At 42.9% G+C, this 8,834-nt stretch overlaps 1 protein-coding gene across 1 annotated transcript; it reads left to right on the forward strand.

Moving 5' to 3' along the window:
- Nucleotides 1–1,546: 1,546 nt before the first annotated feature.
- LOC125544327 (mitogen-activated protein kinase 8) lies at nucleotides 1,547–7,466 on the forward strand. Its single transcript, XM_048707967.2, has 10 exons — nucleotides 1,547–1,937; nucleotides 3,346–3,754; nucleotides 4,392–4,519; nucleotides 4,636–4,695; nucleotides 5,153–5,302; nucleotides 5,384–5,539; nucleotides 5,629–5,840; nucleotides 5,930–6,031; nucleotides 6,298–6,374; nucleotides 6,468–7,466. The coding sequence occupies exons 1-10, from the start codon at nucleotides 1,905–1,907 to the stop codon at nucleotides 6,887–6,889; spliced, it is 1,749 nt and encodes a 582-aa protein (XP_048563924.1). The 5' UTR covers nucleotides 1,547–1,904; the 3' UTR covers nucleotides 6,890–7,466.
- The last annotated feature ends 1,368 nt before the right edge of the window (nucleotides 7,467–8,834 follow it).

An 8,834-nucleotide genomic window follows, 5' to 3' on the forward strand; every position in this document is an offset into this window, starting at 1 on the left:
CCTACACTAAGAAACCACATTCAAGCTGCCGGAGTGCTCACTGCATCTAGAGCATTAGAGCAGAGGCCAACCAGAGACGCCAACGAACGCAGATGGGAGAGGCTGAACCGCATGGAGAGAAACCAGACACTGTCGTCGACCCAAAGAAGCCAATGTTGGAGAACGCAATCTCCCCTATGTCCATGTCGTGCCACTACAGAAGGACCCCATACATCGGCCAACAAACCACGAGGGTATCAGACAAGAGTCAGCGAAGGATTGCGGACCAACCAACTCGCCTCCCACATCACCGACCGCCTAGAGAGCAAAACACCACCGCCGCCACCATCCACCAAACACCAGTTGACTGTGTATATTACAAAAAAAACTAGATTTTTTTTGTTTTTTTCTAGTTTTTTCAATTTACTATTCACAAGGGGGACACGTGGAACCATGCCCATCAAATCCGGTCCAGCTAGTTACGCATTATTATGTGATACAATAATAACTCACATGATGTCGTGCATGGTACGCTAAATCAGTTGGGACGTCAATTGGAGTTGTTGAGCAGCAACGAGACCTAATACTACTCGGAGAGATAAATAAAGTACTGCAATGAATTTAACACGTACTGTTGGTATGGTAGTGATCTTGCCGTATTTTGAAATGAAACTTCATGATGATTTGGATCTTATCTAGTACTACCTTTATCCGGGTTTACTGGCCCTCTCATATTATGAGTTATATTGACCATACGTTAAATATTAGTGAGATATATAAGTTATATGTTGCAAAAATAATGAGTAGGCAAGAACATTTCGGCCGGGTTCACAGTGGATAAAGGTGAATAAATTCAAAGCATTTTAGTAGGCAAGGGATGAGCTGATGCTGGTCATGATTCCCTCCCATAAAAAGACGATCACATGGGTAGGCAACGAGGAAAGAAAAAGAAGATGGATGATTAACACCACAGCACATGCGAGACGCGATTAGGTTATTTGGCGTCATGTATGTCGGTGAGACCTTATCCTGCTGCTATGAATGCTGTTGAGATGAGATGGAAGAAATCCAGATCCACCAACCGATAAGATAATTGCGACATCTTATCGTATCACGGCCCGGCGCAGCGCACGAAACTTCCCACGCGAACCGAACCGCCTACTCATTTTTACACTGCTGTACCACTACTCCGTTGGGATGGAAGAAGAAAAAAGGTGCGGCAAAGCCGTTGGGTTGAGATAAAAATAACTTGCGTTCCACGCACATCCCCATATTATGGTGTGGCTGGCCATGTGACTGACTGATTTAAGTCGCCACAAAATAAGCACGCAAGCTGAACAAAAGTGTGTTATTATTAGTAGTAAAAAAGAAAGGTGGTTTTGCCGGTCGCCGTCGTCGCGCCGGCCAAGCCAGAAAAACGCATGCCTGGCCACCACGCCACGCCGCTCCAAACTCAACCGGAGCGGAACGGATCTCCACGAAATCATCCGCGTCGCCCATCACATGGTGACCCACCGCCGCGCGGCTGTCAAAAGAAAGAAAGAAAGCAAGCACTTCTTTTTAACGTCAGTGGTTCCCCGAACGAACCCGATCGCTCGCACCAGACGAAGGAGGCGAGGAGCTCCTTGTGTTTGGGTGGATTTGCCCTTTGCGTTGCCCCCACCCTCACCGGGCCACAGGACGAAACCAACGCCACAACAACTCACACCCCCTTCGCCCGCGACTTGCTCAGTCGCAGCGAGCCGGGCCACAAGACGCGAGCGTTCCGGTTCAGGTTGGGGTTGGGGTTGCGCTCCCTCGTTTCATCGTCGATCCGCCCGCCCCGCCACACCGGCCCGGGGGCAGACAGAGATCTCTCCCTCGCGCGCGCGTGCCGGCGGTGACAAATGCGGCTTGATTCGCCGGCGGACAAGCGGCGGTGAGCGATGCAGCCGGACCAGCACCAGCAGCGGAGGAAGGTGAGACCGTGCGCCAGGGGTTGCTGTTTGTTGCGGGGTGGTTGGCTGCCTTTCGGTGCCCGTGTGGGTTGTTGGCGCTTCGAGATCGGTCGGTTCGTCCGGCGGGTTGGATGAACCTACCTCGCCTCGCGGGAGGATTCTTTTTCTTTTTGATGGGATCCGGGGGGTTCCGGCGCGCACGCTCGTCAGAATTATCTCTTGCCATTGGTATCCTGCAACTTCTCTTCCCCTTCCGTCGACAATTCCTTCCTTCCGTATAGTTGAGGTTGTTGATTCCAGCTACGGAGTCCAACTGAATTCTTCTCTTCCATTTCTTATTGCGAAAAAGGGATCCTTTTCACTCCTGTTTCTGGATCACAATTCATCTCAATTATTAACACAAGGTTCTCCGTTGGATTTCCCTAGTGGGTGCATTCCTGAAATCTTCTTCTGCGGTTGGGCTTGGGCACCGTCTTTTCTTGCTTTGTCCCTCTATAAAGGAAATGATATTCTTTTCTAACTTTTCCGTTCCATGCTAGTAGTTGAATACTCATTGCTTCGTAAAGGATTGCTGAGGCCTTTTCAACTCCTGTAATCAACACCAGGAGAAAGAAAAAAAAGGTGATTCAGATGCAACCTAAGAGGTGCCACAAACGCAAATGCGGTATTAGATTCGCTGAGTAGATATGTTTATCTCAACTCAACCCAATTCTGTGGTCTTCTTACCGTCCTTTTTCTTGCAAAAAGTTATAGCCAATCATCTTAATTGTCTCAGTGGATTAGGTTAGGTTGTCAATATATTCTATGCCCACTTGGGAGGCATATTGATATTGATATAGATGGTTTTATGCCCAAGAACACATCCTTAAATAGTCATTCTTGGGCCCTTTGTGCTCCATAAGCGCTGTTTTCCTCATAGCTGGACGCCAAGGAGTTTTGCATCGGACAGGGAGTTGTAGCTACCTTCTTTGTGCGCGAGCGATCCAGAAGCTCACGGAATCCAACTTTTTGTGCTGTTCACAACTCTGTGAGTCAGTTGGATGCAGATTACAAGTCTGCTGTTTCAGTGGTCTGTTCGGTATGAAGTGACCTTTACACAAAATTTGGCTGTTGTATTGAGGAATTTTTTTTTGGGGGCGGAAAACCTGGGTTTAACTTCTTTTTGTCATCTAAGTTGTTTCATTGAAAGCCTATGTGGCTAGTATGTGTTATCAACCTGGGGTTTATCCAAAGGATGAGCTGAACCTTTTCTGGTCCTTTACTAAGTTTATTTGCTGGCAGGCTGGGCCATCTGACATTGAGCTCAATGCTTGAGGCAGATATTACTCAGTAAATTGGGCCTTCTTTTCTGTATGTGTGTCTTTTGTTTCAGTTGCGGAAAGGTTCTCCATTGCGCAGTATTAACTCTGTTTTTTTCCACTTCTCTCAGGGTTCATCGGAGATGGACTTCTTCAGTGAATATGGCGATGCTAATAGATACAAAATTCAGGAAGTCATCGGTAAAGGGAGTTACGGTGTCGTTTGTTCAGCTATTGACCAACATACTGGCGACAAGGTGGCAATCAAGAAAATACACAATATCTTTGAGCATTTATCTGATGCTGCTCGGATCCTCCGTGAGATCAAATTACTCCGCCTATTGAGACATCCTGATATAGTTGAGATCAGGCATATAATGTTGCCTCCGTCAAGGAGGGATTTCAAGGATATTTATGTCGTCTTTGAGCTGATGGATACAGACCTCCACCAAGTCATCAAGGCCAACGATGACTTAACCAAAGAGCACCACCAGTTCTTTCTCTATCAGATGCTTCGTGCACTGAAATATATTCATACCGGTATGCTGCTTTTTTTCAAATTGAGATCTGAATTAGCATACAGTTCTCTATTGTCGTGTTATAATCTTTCTTGAATATCTAGGAGTAGGTATTTTATCCATACCCTATCTGTAGATCGCTGCTGATGCTTTGCTCCGCTCCATGTGGAGCATACACAATTTGGAGAAATGCACTCACATAAAATTCACTCTAGTGCCAAAGTTAAAAAGGCACTATACGCACATTAACCAAAATTTAGCGCTAGGCATTTTGCTATCGCCTAGAGCCTAGGCCCTAGGCGTGCTTAAGCACCCGCCTTAGGCGCCCCTTTTTTAACCAAGTGCTAACCCAATAACCATGGCCGCCATATTTTAGAGAAACTTGTCCTTTGTCCCAGATTAGTTATGTTCTTGTTGATCATTTGTCTTCTGGTGATTTTGATATTTGGCCTTTCATTGACCTGAAAAATATCTCCCACTTTGTTTCATGCTTTTTGTTGTGAAATGTACACTTCTTTGTATTTACCTTTAATGTCATCATGATTATTTTCCACTATCCATTGTTGAGCTACTAACATTATCAGCTTCAAAAATCATCCATTTCCAATTTAATTCATTTACCATTGTCTGTGATCTGACCAATATTTATTTGATTGCAGCTAATGTTTATCATCGTGATTTGAAGCCAAAGAATATATTGGCAAATGCTAACTGTAAACTCAAAATATGTGATTTTGGGCTAGCACGAGTTGCATTCAATGACACTCCCACGACTGTATTTTGGACGGTATGTAAATTTTGGTAGACTAGAATCACATCCTGTGTTATTTGCCAAATTAGATTTGTATTCAGAGGTAGTCTTTTGGCACTTAATTTTTATCTTCTATTCATCATTGCTTGCAGGATTATGTTGCTACTAGATGGTATAGGGCTCCTGAGCTTTGTGGATCTTTCTTTACTAAGGTAACTAGTCTGCACATCTCTGTTGTGTTTGCTAGGATATCTTGTCCGCTACTTTCCACATAAACATGCCTCATGCAATTGCTGGGCAGGCTATGCTGTTTAATACCACATTATTCTTGCGCACATAGTAATAAAAGAAGATAAATCAGTGTCACAACTCACAACCTATACAAGGTTTCACTATGGTGTTCCATGTAGTTTGCAGCTGTGCTGTACAGTGGATATATATATATATACATGACATGAGACCGTATTCAAGGTTCATACGACTACTAGATCCTACGTAGTCAGCTGGTCTTGCTAATAAAATGACAATGCAAACCCTTCTAGAGCCTACTGTTTGAGTGTTTTCACAACTACAGAGTATATGCTACTAGTTATCATTAATACCTGATCTTTCACTCCTTAAAAGGCTCCGATGTTGAATTCAGGATGCTAAATTGGTTGTTCTGTGCAGTATTCACCAGCTATTGACATATGGAGTATTGGTTGCATTTTTGCGGAGATTTTAACTGGGAAACCTTTGTTTCCTGGTAAAAATGTAGTTCACCAGTTGGATTTAATGACTGATCTCTTGGGTACGCCGTCACTGGATACTGTTTCCAGGGTACGCTTTTCCATTCATGATCCATGATCCAAAGTAAGGTATCCATAAATGTCAAGCATCCTAATCCCTTTGCAACTGCAGATCCGGAATGAGAAGGCAAGGAGGTACTTGAGTAGTATGAGGAAAAAACAACCGGTATGTTTTTCTGAGAGGTTCCCCAAAGCAGATCCTGCTGCACTCAAACTTATGCAGCGGCTTTTAGCATTTGACCCCAAGGATAGACCAACGGCAGAAGAGGCAAGTGTTTCTAGATAAAACTTCAGATTCAAAAACAGGTGTTAAAAACTTTGTCATTCTAACAATATTTATGTGCACATCATAATCAGGCGTTAGCTGATCCATATTTTAAAGGCCTTGGGAAGGTAGAGAGAGAACCATCCTGCCAGCCAATATCGAAATTTGAGTTTGAGTTTGAACGGAAAAAGGTGACAAAAGAGGACGTAAAGGAACTTATATTCCGCGAGATATTGGAGTATCATCCTCAACTTCTCAAGGATTACATGAATGGAACTGAAAAATCGAACTTCCTATATCCTAGGTTTTTACCATAAGATCTCCTCGATTTTTTTTCCATTAAATGCCAATTTTCATAACTGATCCGTTCTTGGTTCCTATGTTATTATGAAGTGCTGTAGACAATTTCCGAAGGCAATTTGCTAATTTGGAGGAAAATGGAGGGAAGGGAGGGGCAATCGTTCCATCGGACAGGAAGCATGTTTCGCTCCCCAGGTACCCACTGCAAGATTTTACCAATAGTATATGCTGTTATGTTCTGCTTTTTGTTAAAAAAAGATGCCATTAAATTAAATAAATAGCTCATGTGTGCATGGTTAAAATATAGTTCTTTGGTGATCTCATGGTACTATGGAATCGCTTTACATGACAAAAGATGGTCAGGTAGTCAGGAATTTCAGTTCAAGTTTGATGATTTGGCATGATAATTTCAGAGACTGCCACTCAACTTTGCTTGCTGACATTTAGTTTGCATTTGACAGGACTACTACAGTTCATTCTACACCAATTCCTCCAAAAGATCAGAAGTCTTCCCAAGTTCCCCAAAGGATTCCAACAGGTAGTAGTTTCTCCTAAGTAGAAGTCTAGTGTTCTATTTTCTTCAGATGGCACCAATATGACATGTATATATCCTTTGCTGCAAAATTTGCAGGTAGACCAGGAAGAGTGGTTGGCCCGGTAATACCATTTGAGAATTCATGTGCTATGGATCCTTACAGTCAACGAAGGGTGGCGAGGAATCCAGTACTTCCTGCAGCTGCTACCAATGTATCAGCATACGCATACCACCGAAAGTCAGACAGTTCAGAGAGAGAGTTACAGCAGGAGCTTGAAAAAGACCGCATGCAGTACCAGCCGATGCAGCGTTTCATGGATGCCAAGATGGTCTCCCCTGACTTGAGGTCTACCTCCTATTACATGCCAAAGGGTGCCCCAAAAGCCGATGTAGCAGAAAGGACTGGTTTGCAGCCAAACATGATGCAGGGAATTGCCCCGTTTAATGGCATTGCTGCAGTTGGAGGTAGCTACAATAAGGCCAGTGCTGTTCAGTATGGAGTTTCAAGGATGTACTAAGTGATCTAGTGCAATGACCACTTCCAAAATGCTTGGCTTAGCTGAAGTAATAACATGGAAATCGAAGTACTTCCTGAGTTGCCTTATGGGCTGAAGGTTCAGACAGTGGATCGATGATCTTCGATCGAGGAGGAAGTTGATGTCTCATGAAGAACAAAAAAAATAAGATTATGCAAAGACAACATCCTGCCTCTTGATCTAGCTGCCAAGGAAAGAATGACATCTGGTAATTTGCTGCTAAGGGGAAAAGCCGAAGTTGGGGGTACAAGATGATTGAGGTCTATGTACTTTGAAAGAACGGAAACATATCGGAATAATGGAAATGGTGAACTTCTGTACATAAATAACTTGATTTTTCTTTGTATTACTGTCGGCGAGAGCTGTCAGTTTTGCTCCATATTCATGTGGCAATGTGATTTATTTTTCTGGGTTTGAAGCACTTATGCAGTTATGCTTCTGTAGGAGTTCAGCGTTGTAATACTTTGGAGTATGTTTAGATCTGTAATAGAATAACAAGACCAAACTTCAGTAAGATAGAATGGTAATGAACTGCTAGTTTTGGGGGTTGTTGGCTCAACCGTGGTACATATTAAACCAGGGTTGATATAGAGGAACAGTAGAAACATAAAATAGCAAGGTACTGATCATTTCCAAATTAACTGAATGTCTAGCCTTGTCATAAAAGTTTGATGAAGTCAATATATCAACGTTTGCTTCATCACAAAATATATTTGGTATCTGTTCACAAATATAAGATGTTTTAGATTTAGATATTTTAATTGAACTACATACGAACTAAAACGAGTGAACAAACACACTAAAACATGTCTATCCATTAGAGAAAAAAATTACTCCCTATGATTAATATTGACCGGGGAGTACAACTTGTATTTGTGAACAAAGGGAGTGCATTCGAAAACTTAGTGAAATACTAGAATGGTGGGCGGGCTTTGCTGCGCCATTGGTGTTGTTGAGTTTTCATTAAAAAAATTACTTACTCTATTTCAAAATATAAGGTGCATTATTTTTTGAGAAGTTATAAAACTTCTTTAAGTTTGATCAAATTTGTAAAGAAGTATGTCAAAATCCATAATATAAAATTGGTATCATTAGATTCATCATGAAATGAATTTTCATATTTTTATTTATCTAGTACTGTGGATGTTGATATTTTTCGCTCTGAACTTGATCAAAGTTAAATAAATTTGACTTCTCAAAAAACCAATACACCTTATGTTCTGTAACTGAGGGAATATTTAGTTTGGTGAGTGGAGAAGATAATGAAGTGTGTTTTATTTTTATTTATATAATGTGATGTTTTGGTGGCTTTTCGAGGTGTGATTCTATGTGATCTGCTAATCAACCCATATTTATGGGGTAAAATTTCTCGGTCGGTGGCTACATGTACTATATTGACGCTACAGTACCACATGGCGACGCTTCTTTTTTGTAGGTGGTGAGAGGGTGTGCCAGATTGATATTCTTTTATAGGCAAGTTGCCGCTAATTGATTTGAAAAATCGTTGGTGACAAGAGTGATGGTGATGGGCTACTCTCTCACCGAGCGCCAGAGCATTGCTGACCGTCTGAATTGTCAGCCGGGTTCCTTCCCCACGACGGTGCCTGGGGATACCCATTAGTGACTCCCGGCTGTCCGTCGTCGAGTTGCGGCTGACGGTGGCCAAGCTCCAACTCCGTATCGAGCCTTGGCAGGGTACATGGTGTCCAAGGCGGTGCAGACAGTCCTCATCAACTCCTCTCTGTCCAGCCTGCTCCTGTTCATCACGAGTTTCTACAACCTCCATGAGACACTCCATCATGAGATTGCCAAGGTCCAGGCCAGATTCTTCTGGGCCGGGAGGGTGATAAGCAGAAATACCATATGGTCCGTTGGCCCGATATTTGCAAGTCGCACGACCAGGGTGGGCTCGAGATCATGTCCTCCA

The sequence above is a fragment of the Triticum urartu genome, chromosome 3A (genome assembly GCF_056163025.1).
Source record: "Triticum urartu cultivar PI428250 chromosome 3A, HENAU_Tu73, whole genome shotgun sequence".
Classification (NCBI taxonomy): Eukaryota; Viridiplantae; Streptophyta; class Magnoliopsida; order Poales; family Poaceae; genus Triticum; species Triticum urartu.

What these genes read in the sequence shown, in the direction of transcription:
- LOC125544327 (XM_048707967.2), top strand. Translation starts at nt 1,905, where the DNA reads ATGCAGCCGGACCAGCACCAGCAGCGGAGGAAG. An exon ending in CACTGGATACTGTTTCCAGG is followed by an intron (nt 5,303 to 5,383) that starts GTACGCTTTTCC and finishes TTGCAACTGCAG; the next exon opens with ATCCGGAATGAGAAGGCAAG. An exon ending in TCGAACTTCCTATATCCTAG is followed by an intron (nt 5,841 to 5,929) that starts GTTTTTACCATA and finishes GTTATTATGAAG; the next exon opens with TGCTGTAGACAATTTCCGAA.